We start from the raw sequence: 15826 nt of genomic DNA on the forward strand, positions 1-15826 counted from the left end.
ATTTTTTTCTTAAGTGGAAAAGCTAGGTTCCTCCTTATGATACTTGCTTCTATTCTCATGCTGGGGGCCTATACTTCCAGAACTCCTGTTTTCTAGACTTCTCAGGGAAAAGAACCTAAAGATATAGTGGTAAGTCTAGGATACTGAATGTGATATGGAAAAACTTTACTTACTCATCAGTCTGTATTTGCTCCTTGATACAATCATGTTCAACGTATGGTAATTCTCTGTAGATCAACATTTTAAACACTTGAGTGAAAAAAAAATTACTACTGTTTGAAAGGAGGTCATAAGTTTGGACCAAACTGACAATCCATTTATTTCCAACACCTGTTCATATCCATAATGAGATTTCAAGTTTCTCTGTTTGTTTCCCCAGCTCCATTCAGACATGGACAGAGGGGATGGATCCATCAAATACATCCTCTCAGGAGAAGGTGCAGGCATCGTGTTTACCATCGACGATACCACTGGAGACATCCACGCCATTCAGAGGCTTGATCGAGAGGAAAGGGCCCAGTACACTTTAAGGGCTCAAGCCCTAGACAGGAGAACAGGCAGGCCTATGGAGCCGGAGTCTGAGTTCATCATCAAAATCCAAGACATCAATGACAATGAGCCCAAGTTCCTGGATGGACCTTATGTCGCCACTGTGCCAGAAATGTCACCAGTGGGTAAGGTGGAGAGTCACTGATTCTCACAAAAAGCAGTTCTACAGAAGATCGCCCTCTTTATACCCAGAAAGAGAGAATGTGCAGAACAGCTCACAAAGTATAAAACTGGACCAAAAATGATAACCAAGTCCTTAGGCAGGAAACTACACAGACACTGAAATCAGTCATATTAAAAAATAATAGTAATAATAAGCCTAGCATGGTTATTTGGTTCTGATTCTTAAAAGACAGATGATAGACGGATACATGAGGAAGAAGCATTTTGGTATTATCAAAAGAGCATGAAGAACCCAAAGGCTGTGTTCCTCTTGCTGGTTACTAAGAATTTAAAACACAAATAACTCCTGTCCCACTAGAGAGGCACCAGATAGGAGTTATGGAAACCTGACCTCAAAAGGGATGCTCCCAAGGAAACAAACGTAACAATTCCAAATGCCCATTCCGGACTGCATCCGGCCTTTAGCAATTCAACTTGAACAGGTTTCCATCATCTCTCTTCCTCAGGGACCTCTGTCATCCAGGTGACAGCCACAGATGCTGATGATCCAACCTACGGCAACAGTGCCCGGGTAGTATACAGCATTCTCCAGGGCCAGCCATATTTTTCTGTGGACTCCAAAACAGGTATCTGATGCAAGTTGTGGGAGGTGGTTGCTTTATTCCCTATTAATTTATAACTGCTGCTTACGGCAAACTCAACTCTCCTTTTCAAGGACTCTCTAGGGACCGTATAAAACAAAGGAGATTGTTACAAGCTTTAGGATTAAGACAGGAAACCAGCACTGCCCCGGTGGGTAAAAGCAGGGCTACGTATAGACAGTGTACCAAATGTGACTGGAGAGGCCAGAAAGCCTGCCTACACAAAGGGCCTCACTAGCCTTCAATAACTCCTACAGCTGAATTTATCCCCAAGGAATATCTTTTATCTCTCCAGAAAGACCTGAGAGGATTGACACATTAACCTGGGCTTGCTAGAGAACTAGGATCATTGATTTTGAAACTATGAAGAGCCTTAGGGGAATCATCCAGTCCATCACTGGTCACTTAACAGATAAGGAAATTGAGAACTGAGACCTAACAAAGTACTTCTATTTATAGATATGTCCCCTGACATGTGGTTTGATGTTCTTCCCACTGAGCCACCCTGCACTAAGCAGAAAACAGGGCCAGAATAAATGGATGCTGGGACGCACAGGTTTTGTTGAGGCGGGGGAAAGAGCACAGAGCATGAGATGTGGCCCCCAAAAGGCAGGTACTGAGTGGGAAGCTCTAGCAGGGGGGACAGCATAAAGAATTGGATGGGTAAGGAGGAATGTGGCAGAAAAGACAGAAGTCTGGTTTTGTTTTTCTGTCTTGTTTCAGTTCTACCTGAGAGTTTTGACTACAGAATTTGTTTTATCATTATCTTGCACTTGTGCCAATCTTTCTTCCTTGTAAAACACTTTCACAGACATTACCATATTTGAGCCTCCCATTATTCTTGTGAACTCATGAAACACATGAGTGCGCCATTATTCCCATTTTACATACCAGAAAATTGAAGACCTAAGAGTAATTAACAAGGAACTTGAGTGAAGAAACTTACAGTCACAGAGGTAGAGTAAATGGTGAACACTCAAAGTCACCTCTCCATTTGAAAGAAAAAAAATACATTTCCATTAGCAACCTGATAGAATTTTTTTTTCCAGAAGTCCTAAGGGGAACCAGGCATTCAGAAAATTATATCATAAAAGTAGAAAGTGAAGGAGTATAAATTAGTAGGAGGAAAGAAAAAAGGTTGCAGTGAGGGACTTCTATAAAACAGTAACTTTAACAATTCTACAAATGGGGGGGGGTGGGGGGGGGGTAGTGAGGAGATGCCCACAGGGAAGAAAAATACAGAAGAAGAGGGTAATGTGTCCTTTATATCCTAAGAGGAACCTTACATTATTTTGACAGCTCCCAGGGGGTATCTTTAGTGTTAAGGTCAAAAATACATGAAAAGATAGTTATTGCTGTACCCATTGGGCATTTTTAAAAAGGAAAATGCTGCATATTTCACTTAAGAATGTTGTTACTATAATGCAATATATACACTACAGGAGTAAACTGGAGACAGGTTTGTGGTTCCCAATGTCTTCTGTTTGCATGCAAAAGGTCTATTTAGCCCAGGGTCATGCTGTAAACTTGCAGTAAACAAGCCTTTAATCTTTGCCTAGAGTGCTAGAGAAGTCAACTTTTCTAAGTAGCAGGGCTAAAAGGGAGATAAAACATTACAGCACATCCTCCGCAGGATCAAAACAACACATTTCACTGGATTTTGATTTAGACCCCTCTTCTTAAATGGCACTGTATCATCACAATGTGATGCTGCTCCTCACTGTCTGGGGAAGTTCGTCCCTTACGCATGTTAAAAATGAACAACCCAACAGAGCATCTTTCATGTCCCAGCTCACGGAAATCAGTGAAGCACAGAGGTAAGCAGAATGTAACAAAACCGAATGGATATATAAGAAAAGAAAGCGTATCAGAATTCCAAACCTGCTTACAGGTATAGGGGAGGCAGGGAAAAGCAGACTAGGAGTGAGCTGCCTAAAGAAAAGTCATTCACACTACAAAGGCTCTAGGGGCTGAAGAAAGAGCAAGCTGAAAGAGGGAAATCTAAAATCACAGATTTGCAGACATATGAGGCTTTGTTTTCCAGACGCAAAGCCCCAGTTTTCTCTGGTAAGACAGAGACCCTTGAAATCTGCCCAGACTGCAAGTCCCTAACTCTGCTGGAGAACACTGCTGCCACCTCCTGTTCTCTCCCGGTAATGCTGCCAAAGGAAATGGGCTCTGAGCTCTTCCTGAGGGAACAGGGCCTACTCACCAATTGTTTAATTAAGCACAGCATTTTTTTGAAGCTAGACTCCTGACCTCAAGTTTAATAAAACACAGATGATTTGCATCTCGACTCTAGATATTAACAATGCACAAGGGAGAAACCTAGAAGCCCATCTTAAACACTGCATTTGTGGTTTTATTTTTAAAAACAAAATCTTAGGGCAACTGGGTGGCTCAGTCGGTTAAGTATCTGACTCGGTTTCACCTCAGGTCATGATCTCACAGTTCGGTTCGTGGGACTGAGCCTGTTCCCGTTGACAGTGCAGAGCCTGCTTGGGATTCTCTCTCTCCCTCTCTCTCTCTGCCCCCGCCCCCACTCGTGTGTGCACACGCACAAGAGCTCTCTCTCTCTCTCAAAAAATAAACAAAACTTTAAAAAAAAAAATAAAAATGAAAACAAAATCTTTTCTGCCCTGCAGGTGTCATTAGGACAGCTCTCATGAACATGGACCGAGAAGCCAAAGAATACTATGAAGTGATTATCCAAGCCAAGGACATGGGAGGGCAGCTTGGAGGGTTAGCTGGGACCACAACGGTCAACATCACCCTCTCAGATGTCAATGATAACCCACCCCGCTTTCCCCAGAGTGAGTACCTAACCAATGAGAGTATAGATCTCAGGCCAGAGGGATGCACCTATTACAGAAATGAAAGAAAAAGGGCAGTCTGAGTTCCTCCTTAAGTTCAATTATCCATGGGTTCCCTTCATACATTTATTGTGCAATTCTCACATAAACATTTCCCTTCTAGGTCCCAACATCCCATGGCACTATACCAGTGTTTCTCACTTTTTTCATTATCACCTCTCTCTGGAGCTCTTCTAAACTTTTTTTTTCCTTGATCGTCATGCCCTGCACCCTGCCCCATAAAATTAAATAGTAAGGAATAAGATTTTGTTGGATAGGGGTGAACTTTAGAAAGCTACAAACCACTGTAGCATCTAAGATTTTTTTTTTCAGATCTCCCCCTTCCCCGAACCAATGTTTGTCCCCTAGGAGACAATACTGCCCTGTTGAGAATGCACACAGAGAAACTAAGCCAAAACTGTAGGTGAACACATAGCAGCCTAACTACTTAACCAGTCAACTCACAAGAGTACCAAGTACCTGCTTTGCAATGGCACCGGCCATGAGGGATACAAGATACCTGAGATCCCATTGCTGCCCCCATGAAGCTTAAAATTCAGCTGGGGAGTACATATTCTAAACTCATCAGAAGTTAACCCACAAGTAGATTTGCCATGCCAGTTGAGCAGTGCAGAATGAAACTTTCACAATGAACTAAGAAGCCTTCACAGAAGGATGATACCTCAATAGGGGACTGAAACATATAAAAGATTTAAATAGAAAGAAAGGAGGACATTCCAGAAGGGGGAAGCCATTCAGTCATTCAAAAAAATATTTGTTTTGGGCACCATCTAGGTATGGGACATAGAGCGGTTTACAAAACAAACAAAATCTCTGCTTTCCTACAGCTCATTCGAGTAGAATCGAAATGTAAGGGAAAATATATACACATACATATTTATACATATATATGTACATATATATACATATACATGTATATGTACATATATATATACATTATATATATACACATTATACATATATGTGTGTGTGTGTGTGTGTGTATATATATATATATATATATATATATATATATATATATATATCTACAACAGAAAGACCTGGAAATAAAGTAGGGAACGGAATTTTATGTTCAAAGACCGCCTAAAAGTGGAGACGTGCTCTTCAGTGTTTCAAATGTGTTATATTTCTAAAGGAAGTCACTGAAAAGTTTTTGAGCAAGTCAGAGACATAAAAGAAGGCTAATCTGACAGCCAGGTACAGGAGGGGTTGGCAAAAGTGGAGGCTAGAAGCTGGGGAACCTGTCAGGGGGCTTTTACGATGGTCGAGATCTGACCTAATAGGGACTTAAAGAAACAGCAGAAGGACTGGAGTGGGACTAACAAGAAAACATGGATTTCTGTCTCCTGATTTCCTGGCTGAAGGAAACATGGCAGAGGGTGGAGTCAAAGATGACTACGATGTTTTAAGTCTGGGTGACAGGGAGAAGAATCGTAGTACTGATGGAAATAGAGGATGCATAATGGAACCAGTGGCAGGGAAGGAGGAAGACAAATACGGATTTGAATATGAAGTGACAGCAGGACAATCTGATTGAATGTCCTTAAGGAAGGTGGAAATACAGAGCTGTAACTGTGGAATGGAGCCCAGCAATGGAGAAGGGAATTTGAGAATCAGATGCCTAAAGGGAGCCGTTGGAGAAATGAGAATTCCAGGTGAAAGCACCCACAATTCCAGGTGAAAGACTTGACCAGGGAAATCAGGTTAAAAAAAAAAAAAAACTAAACTAAACTAAAATAAAACCAGAGTCAAGCCAGACTAGTAGCTGAGTAGCTATATTCTGAATCAGACAGACCAAGTGAGCCATCTCCTTTATCTCTGAAAGATAGAAGTTCAAATACTCACATACAACTGGTGTACACAAAGACCCCCATGAGATTTTATGAAACAGAAAGGCAGAACACTAGGTAAGAATTTCATGAATGGCACAAGCAAGTAGGCTGAGAAGCTGCCTGGCTCTACCATACTGAAGAGCAGTGCATCGTGGAACAGTTTGTGAAATGCCATATGGATTGGTTTCTTACTGCTTTCCTGATTCTGTGGGTTCTATCTTTATTACTTCACGAATGGCTCATATTGCACACTATAGATTATATACACTATATATATATATGTACACTATAGATACTATTTATACTATATATATACTATATATATATTATAGATTCTTGAACATCCTTAAACTACCCTATTTGGCTTTTTAAATTTAACACTAGAGGGTATCTCCAATGAAAACAGGGCAAAAAAACCACGTTATTATGTAGCTCCTAAGTGTGTGAATTTGGACAAACCGCAGGAAACTCCTATCACCCCAAACCTGCCAACTTCACAACGGCATCACACAACACAACGAGAACCAGGGTTTTAGTCCTGCCCCGCAAGCCAACATCTTAACACCCATTCTAAAGCAAGCATTTTGAGTTGTCACTTTTTCAAAATAATGGAGAATCCAGCGTAGAGTAAAAGCATGGACTATGTTGCACAGAAGATGAGATGTAAATACATAAAAGTAATCGTCATTAGGGCGCCTGGGTGGCCTAGTCAGTTAAGCATCCAACTCTTGATCTCAGCTCAAGTCATGATCTCACAGTTCCCGGGTTTGAGCCCCGTGTCAGGCTCTGCACCATCAGCACAGGGCCTGCTTGGGATTTTCTCTCCCTCTCTCCCTCCACACTGAGCATGGAGTCTGATATAGGGCTTGATCCCACGACCCCAAGATCATGCCCTGGAATGAAATCAAGAGCTGGATGCTCACCCGACTGAGCCACCCAGGCACCCCTTGACTGCTCATTTTAAAAATTCAATTTTCCTTCTTTCTTATAAATATTACCATAATTTGATCATGGGATGTTGACCAAATGACACAACTATTATTTTATATTGAGCAAGCTCAGTTACCTTTAACTGAAGCAAATACAAAGGAATATCAAGATCTTAGGCTATTTATTTCTAATACAATCCATCATGTGTAGAAATCTTACGTATATGCTTGTTTAAACACAGAACATGTAGCTTTCCTGGTGTGGGAAAAATACTTGTTAGTTTTTCCCAAAAGTTCTGCAATAATCCTCAACAACTTTGGAAGAGAATGGAAAGAGATCATGAAATCCAAGTGCCTGCCAGCTTAGTACAGAACTTAGCAATTTCCTGGCTCATATTTGCAAAGAACAGGCTTTATTTCTTTTCCTGTACAAGGGAGGGTGCTGTGAGCTGGTTGGGTGCTATCAACCTCCCCAAATCTTTGTGAAACTCAAGCCCTTACATCCCAGGCTTCCCTGTAGCTTGCCAATACATATTAGAATAAGAGACCATGAACATACTGAAAATGTGATTGTGTGATTTTCTTTGTTATTTAGTCAGTCACATTTTGATTGACAAAATAATGAAGAACGTCAAAAAGTTGAGCCCCAGAGAAGGTAAGTTAGTGAAGACACAACTCTTTGAAAATGAAAATGAACTAAATTTAATTGTGAATTCAAAATATCAAGTTGAAAAGGAGAACATTTCCAACTCTGAGATTCTCACAGATGTGACGACTTTTGGGCTAGTCTAACCTGGAACAAGAGAACAAGACACAACAGAGGTCTGCAGTGGGCAGGGCTGAGGGCAAGGACGCACTGATGGACAACACACGGAGCTGGAAGCTGGTCGTAGAGTAGCTGGAGCTGCTCTTTGTGGCTGTTCCTCATTTAGAGCTCACTGATCCCCACTAAATATGGGCAAGTGGACAGAGCTAGAAACTCCATATGCTGGCCAGGCCACGAAGGAAAACGTGGGCATTTCAAGTGTGAACAGAATAAATACATACTTTGCAATCATATTTTTTCCTTTGTCAGAAGGAATTAACATTTGGGGAAATAGCTCATTAGGAGGGACCGAAAGATTGGAAAGCAAGATAATTCCTTCCACTCTGAAGGTAGAGTCACTGAGAGAAGAAATATTTGGGGGACACCTGGGTGGCTCAGTCAGTTAAGTGTCTGACTCGTGATTTTGGCTCAGATCATAATCCCACAGTTCATGGGTTCAGGCCCCGTGTTGGACTCTACACTGACAGTATGATGCCTGCATGGGATTCTCTGTACCTCTCTCTACCCTTCCCCCACTCTCAAAAATACAGAAACGTTAACAAGGGGGGTGGAGAAGAAATATTTTTGTTTTCATCTTGTCCTATTCTTTTTTTTTTAATGTTCATTTATTTTTGAGAGACAGCATGAGTGGGGTAGGGACACAGAGGGGGTGGACAGAGGATCCGAAGCAGGCTCTGCTCAGACAGCAGCAAGCCTGATGTGGGGCTTGAACTCATGAACCATGAGATCATGACCTGAGCTGAAGTTGGACTCTCAACCAACTGAGCTGCCCAGGCACCCTTCATCCTGTCCTATTCTTAGGATTAGGTCAAGCTATTTTGGTCCCTCCTTATCAAACATCCAGTATAGACTATGACCTCATAATGTTTGCTCAGCCTGTCTGGATTTCAGTTTTTCCTCTGTAAAACTCAAGTTTTAATTCTTAAACCAGGAGGAAGGCATTTTGCCCAGCATGTCTGATATGATTTGACACTATTGAGGCATTTTTTATAGCAACAGATTACACGAATGCATGTTCTGACCTTTCTTCACAGAACATTATCAGATGAGTGTGTTGGAATCAGCTCCAGTTAGCTCCACCGTGGGTAGAGTATTTGCCAAGGACTTGGATGAGGGAATCAATGCAGAGATGAAATACACCATCGTGGATGGAGACGGTGCAGATGCCTTTGACATTAACACAGATCCCAATTTCCAAGTTGGCATCATAACTGTGAAGAAGGTAAGGCAACCCCTCTTTTCAAATCATGTTAATGGAGGCTGGGAATATATATGAGATCAGTAAGGGCTGTTACACTAGAGGTATGTAATGGTTTAAATCCTCGGACAAATGTTCTTTCCACTTGTTAAAAAAAAAAAAAAACCTCCTTTTGCTTACATGTAAACACTGGCTGTGTCATCATTTTACAGAGAGGGTACCATGTGATGATAAAAATATAATTATGTCATTTCTCCTAAGTCATTACTTAATCACTTAAAAAACCTGTGGTAGCTTAATTTACTAATGATGTTAATGACTTGATCAATACTTACAGTTGAATAACACTCAGATTTCACTATTTTACACCATAAATAATAAAGCAAGCTATAATATTATTTATGAGTCAATAAATAACATGCAGAGATTTTTTAATTGCTACTCGAAGATCCACAGATGCTAATTAGGCTTCGAAAAGTTTTATCAAACATAGCTACTGAGTGGTATTATCACTTGAAATTCCTTTGCTTCACAAATTACCAAGTTTTCTGAATATCAGTTTTCTGAAAACCAATTTTTTCTGTGACATAAAGCACATATGGATATATTTGGGTGGAAAATAAAACCTTAAAAAATTGAAGTTTTATCATCCTAGTAGCTCTATATGTGATAAATTCAAAAACTCATTGATTTAATCTTCCATCTCCTCTACTTTAAATACATCTAAGATATCTTATTTATTCAACAAATATTTGTCGAGCATCTACCTATGTGCCAGGTATCACTCTACACGCATGATGTAGACAGTAAGTAAAATAACTGAAAATATCTGCCTTTGTGGTGCTTACATTCTAAAAAGGGGAAGAAGATAGTTGAAATACCAAATAAATCAACAAAGTAATATAGTACTAGGAAGTGACAAATGCCACGGTGGGGAGGGGTAAAACGGAACAAAAGTGAGATCAGAAAAGCCAACATGACTTTAAATTTAAATTGGGTGTTTGGGACTGGCTTCACAGACAAGCGACATTTATACAAAGATTTAAAGTGGGTAGAGTTACAGCACAGAGCTGGGCAGGTTGACAACGCACACCCCTGGGAGGTGCCCTACAAATGACTTCAGTGAGAACTATACACAGAGCCCTGCAGACAGGGAATGGGCATGGATATGTTGTTCCAGGCAAAACCAGTGCCAAGGCCCAGAGATGGGCTCTGTCTAGTCTGTTTCAAAAGCAACAAAGGGGTTGATAAGGCTGAGTACAGGGGAAGACTAGTAGATGAAAAAAGTCAGACCTATACAGTCTGACTTATAGGATCCTGTAAAGAGTACAGGATCCTATGAAGAGTATAGGATCCTATACTCCTTATCCTATAGGATCTTACAGGCTACTCTAAGTACTTCTTCCTCTGAGTAAAGCAAGGAACACCTGGAGGACTTCAAAACATGTATGACATAACTGGACTTTCATTGTAAGGTAATTACTCTGTAGGCTGTGTGGAAAAAAGACCATAACAGGGAAGCAATAATCCAGGTAGGAGATGATGGTGGCTTGGCCTAGGGTAGTAGGAATGGAGGTGGTGAGATGCGGTCAGAATCTGGATATATTCTGAAAGTAGAGCCAACGGGATTTCCTAACAGACTGAATGAGGATAAGAAAGAAAGAGAAGAACCAACTGAGCACCAAGAACAGAGCTGCCTCTAACTGAGATGGGAGAGTCTGCAGGTAGAGAAGGCGGCAGGCAGGTGGTGACAAATACTGGGATTAAGTGTGGACATCTCACCCAGATGGAGATGTGTCGTAGCTACTGGTTACAGGAATATGGAGTCTAGAGAAGAGTTCTGGGCTGGAAATATACATTTGGGAGTCACAAGCATATCAATGCTGCTTAAAGCAAATCCAACAGAATGACATTCCAAGGGACTGGGCACATACGGAGAAGACAGTGAAATGAGCCCTACAGCACCCCAGCATGAAGAGGTCAGAGAGAAGGGCAAGGATAAGCAAGGAGACTTAGAAGGAGAGATCAGGGAAACAGGAGGAAAATCGAGGGAGTGTGGTACCCTGGAAGGTATTAAAAACTGTTTCCAGGAGAAGGGAAAGACAAATGCTGTTGAAGATCATGTAAGAACACTGAAAGCCGACCACAGACTTTAGGAACAGGGAGATCATCGATGACCTTGACAAAAGCAACAAAGTCGTAACTTAGAATGGAGCACAAGTTAATAATGTCGTTAACCACAACTTTACTACACGCTATTCCACAGAGTTGAATTAACACTGATTTAGAAGGGAAAAGTTCACGTTTGTCCTGTATTTACATAAGCAATATACAAATACAGCAAAAGAACAGATGTATTCAGCATTCCACCAACCAAAAATCTTTATAAACCAGCACACGATAACCTCAAAACAGTGTAAAGTGCTGATATTAACTTCAGAATAATCAAATAAACCTGGATGTAATTTAAATATTACAATTTCTTATGTTATTCTCATCCTTTGAGTTAATAACACATTAGAATTATAAAGACGACTAAAAATGGTAATACCAATTTGGTATATGACATAAGATTAAGAACACTCCCCTATGATGTGGTATGCCTCAAGTAAAGAGTTAATAATACACTGCCTACCATGACTGGTAACTGTACACAAGGTAAATGCTCAAAGATTTGGAGAATTATTGTTTCTTTAATGCAAAAATTTTCTTTAAAAAAATTAAACAATCAGAAAAAGAGCTTTTGGCATTCCCCATATATTTTAAATTTCATTTTGTATCTTAAAATAATATATAAGATAATTCAAAATAATAATATATCAGTGTATTTTAAATTATTAGAATATGGCTTAGACCTTATTATAGGCCATTTATTTAAAAAAATACTAACTATTACAATTTTGTATCTGAAGGGAACCCCACAATATTGTTTCTCCAGCTCCCTTATGTGGAGAAAAGATTAAACCTTATAAGATAGACCACTATCTTTCACTGTCATTACTAAAACTATATCCATATTTAATCAAAATAGGCATCAGTTTTGCCAAGGTCATTTGGATTTCTCTTCTGAACTTAGGAGGTGATAGAAAATAGAATTAAAAAAGAGGTCAATAAGTTGGGTAGATGGACAAGTCAAATATAATAAATACTTTAGAGGCTATTGACTGCTCAGTCTGTACTTTTGGAACAACATTCACTCAGATGCCTGACCCACACCCATCTTCCTACTTTGTCATTAATAATGTCATATAAAAGTGAAACAGAAGTTCTGCTTTTGATTTATTTCCATAAGCCCTATTATTCGTCTAAAAAGCACATACTTTTTCAAAAAGAAAAATTAAGTTGAATTGATAGAATTGGGTCTTCATAAAACCACACTGATTACTACCCAGTATCTTGGGTCTTTTTGGCTTTTAAGTAATCAATCAATTGATTTCCAGTCTCTTAACTCAAATGCTTGAAAGATAACTTGAAACACATATTTTTCAGATTGCTCTTTATTCTAGACGAGCGTGCCGTTACGCCCTACTCCGGTCTTCAGCATGTCTTCTATCTGCCAGCATACAACAAGCAATTGTTTGGAGTCCATTTTCCTCTTAGGCAGGCCACAAAAAGCAAAACTTCCATATTTCATCAAATCTAAGGTGCTCATGAAATGTCAATCACATCACTGTTTTATAAAAGAAAAAAAAACCCTTGCACTTTAAAAAAGAAAAAAAACTCTTGCAATTCAAATGATACAATGCTTTCTTCTTCCTTATGGTTTTTTTGGTAAAAAGCTCTTATTGACACAGATACATGTGCTTCACTAATATCAGAGTTACTCCCTGCTGTTGTTTCCAGGCCATTCTGCCCACACAACAATTTTTGCTTCATTGTCAAATCACAGTATAATCTTTCTGGAGACATTTTAGAAGGTAATAAAGTTCAACACATGTAGTCCCAACAATGTGCAGAACTCAGCTGAAATACATGCATGCTATCTCCTGCTGGGCCTAAAGCAACTGTAAGATGCCATCAATTGGAGAAACAACTCTATTTCCAAAATGTCAAAATATGAAAAGATGCACACCTTAAAATCACTGAAATATTGTAACATAAAATCTGCATATATTATCACCCAACTGGTACTTGTCAATACTCGTCAATACTTGAACTGAAAAACTTTTTTGCACTATTCAATGTAACATTTTTTGCTGCCTTTCAGGTTTTAGGCCCTTGCTAGGCACTGGGGAATAAAAATGTAATTCTTAGCCTTTGCCCTTGAGTTTGGTGAAAAGAACCAACACGGTCACATTTGTAAAACAAAGAAAGAAGAACCGTAATAAAAGAACCACAAAACATGACAAAGTACTATAGGAACAGAGGAAGGAATAATTAATTCTGCTGAAGGAAAGTAGATTACTATTTTGTGCCCAATTTTTGTGGTTCAATTTTCAAGAATATAATGGCTCTTCTTATGTGCTCTAAGTGTAGGAAATTTCTTGAATTTGGAACTTGGGTTCTAAGATTATTCTTCTTTGATTTACTATTATGACTATGGAAATAAACAATTCTTTGATGTTAAAAAATAAGTAAAAACTTTTCAAGACAAAAGTCAAACTCCTATATCAATTGTGAGCAACTTAAAGCTCAGGGTATTTCGGGCAATGCTCTCTTTCAATTTTAAATCCTAAAATTATTTAAGTGAGGAGACAATCTTAATGTAATCATCACTAGGTAATTTATTTCCAAAAAAAGTTTAGCAATAACTAAAAACTCACTTTAGTCCTTTCAACAGATAGTATTGGAACAACTGGATATCCATATGCAAGAGAAACCACTTTACTACCTCACAAAAACAAATTCAAAATGGATCATATACTTACCTAAACGTAATAAACTAAAACTATAAAATTTCTAAAAGGAAACATGGAAGAAAATCTTTCTGACCCTTATTAGGCAAAGATTTCTTAGATATGACACCAAAATCCCAATAAGAAAGTGATAAACAAGACTTTATTAAAATTAAGAGTTTCTTTTCTTCAGGGCACCTGGGTGGCTCAGTCAGTTAAGTGTCCAACTCATGATTTTGGCTCAGGTCTTGATCTCATGGTCATGAGATTGAGCCCCACATCGAGCTCTGTGCTGGTCATGGAGCCTGTTTAAAATTCTCTTTTTCTCTCACTCAGCCCCTCCTCCACAAGCACCCATACATGCTCTCTCTTTCTCTCTTAAAAAAAAAAAAAAAGTTTCTTCCCTTCAAAAGCACTGTTACAATTAATCACAGGTTGGGAATAAATATTTGCCAACACATGTCAGATAAAGGACTTGAATACAGAATATATAAAGAACTCTTCAAGAAGATTTAAAAAACTGCTAAACATTAGGCATTAGGGAAATAGAAATCAAAACCGCAATGAGATACTTCATATCCACTAGGATGGCTAAAATCAGAAAAACTGATAAAATCAAGTAATGACAAGGATGTTGAGCAGCTAGAACTTTCATGCATTCCTGGAGGCAATTCAAAATGATACAGTCACTTTAAAAACTGGTGTGGAGGGGCACCTGGGTTGCTCAGTCGGTTGAGCGTCTGACTTCAGCTCAGGTCATGATCCCACAGTTCATGGGTTCGAGCCCTGCATCAGGCTCTATGCTGACCGTTTGCTCAGAGCCTGGAGCCTGCTTCAGATTCTGTGTCTCCTTCCCTCTCTGCCCCTCCCCGCTCACGCTGTGTCTCTCACTCTATTTCTCAAAAATAAATAAATGTAAAAAAAAAAAAAACTTAAAAATTGGTGTGGAGGGGTGCCAGGGTGGCTCAGTCAGTTAAGTATCTGACTTCAGCTCAGGTCATGATCTCACAATTTGTGGATTCGAGCCCCACATCAGGCTTGCTGTGGTCAGTGCAAAGCCACCTGGGCGCTTCGGATCCTCTGTCTCCTTCTCTCTCTGCCACTCCCCCACTCACACTCTCTCACAAAGACTAAAAAAAAAAACAAAAACAAATAAAAAAAACTTACAAAAATATATAAATAAAAATTGGTCTGGAAGTTTCTTATAAAGTTAAAAATACATTTAACCATATAATCCTACAATCCAACCCCTAGGTTTTTACCCAAATTAAATAAAAATCTATGTTCACACAAAAACCTGTATGCAAATGTTCATGGCAGCTTTATTCATAACCATCAGAAACTGGAAACAACCCAAATGTACCTCGAGTAGAGAAGAGAGAAATAAACTGCCACACCCATATCCATACAGTAAATAGTAATAAAAAGGGACAGACTATTCATTCACAAAATAACATGGATGAATTTCAAACGCATCATGCCTAGTGAAAGAACAGATTCAAAAAAGTATTTCCTGAACAGCTCCATTTATACATTTTTTTAATTTTTATGTTTTTTTTAATTTTTATTTTTGAGAGAGAGTGAGAGACAGAGAGACAGATGGTGAGTGGGGGAGGGGCAGAGAGAGAGGGAGACACAATCTGAAGCAGGCTCCAGGCTCTGAGCTGACAGCACAGAGCCCGACCCGGGGCTTGAACTCGTAAACCACAAGGTCATGACGTGAGCCAAAGTTGGATGCTCAACCACCCAGGTGCCCCTACTACGTTCTTATAATAGAGACAGAACATAGATCAGTGGTTGCCAGTAGGAAGGACTGACCACAAAGGAGCCACTGGACAAGGAGCAATGGTGGAGTAATGACAGTGATGGAACTGTTCCATATCTTATCACGGTGGAAAGATAACTATGTGTTAAAACTTACAAAACTTCATACTAAAAAAAGACGAATTTGAATGTATATAAATTAGACCTTAATTAAAAAGAAAATACAAAATGGGGTGCCTGAGTGGCTCGGTCAATT

At 39.4% G+C, this 15826-nt stretch overlaps 1 protein-coding gene across 5 annotated transcripts in view; it reads left to right on the forward strand.

Moving 5' to 3' along the window:
* Positions 1-15826, forward strand: part of CDH20 (cadherin 20) — a 206646-nt gene that overhangs the window by 163960 nt on the left and 26860 nt on the right. For 4 of the 5 annotated variants that reach the window (XM_023242055.2, XM_023242057.2, XM_023242058.2 and 1 more), the window contains exons 3-6: positions 380-674; positions 1179-1298; positions 3959-4126; positions 8808-8995. In XM_023242055.2, the coding sequence (XP_023097823.1) occupies positions 380-674; positions 1179-1298; positions 3959-4126; positions 8808-8995 (771 nt within the window). The remainder of the gene's footprint in view (positions 1-379; positions 675-1178; positions 1299-3958; positions 4127-8807; positions 8996-15826) is intronic. The other variant, XM_023242056.2, reaches the window with a different exon arrangement.

This window comes from Felis catus, chromosome D3, assembly GCF_018350175.1.
Source record: "Felis catus isolate Fca126 chromosome D3, F.catus_Fca126_mat1.0, whole genome shotgun sequence".
Classification (NCBI taxonomy): domain Eukaryota; kingdom Metazoa; phylum Chordata; class Mammalia; order Carnivora; family Felidae; genus Felis; species Felis catus.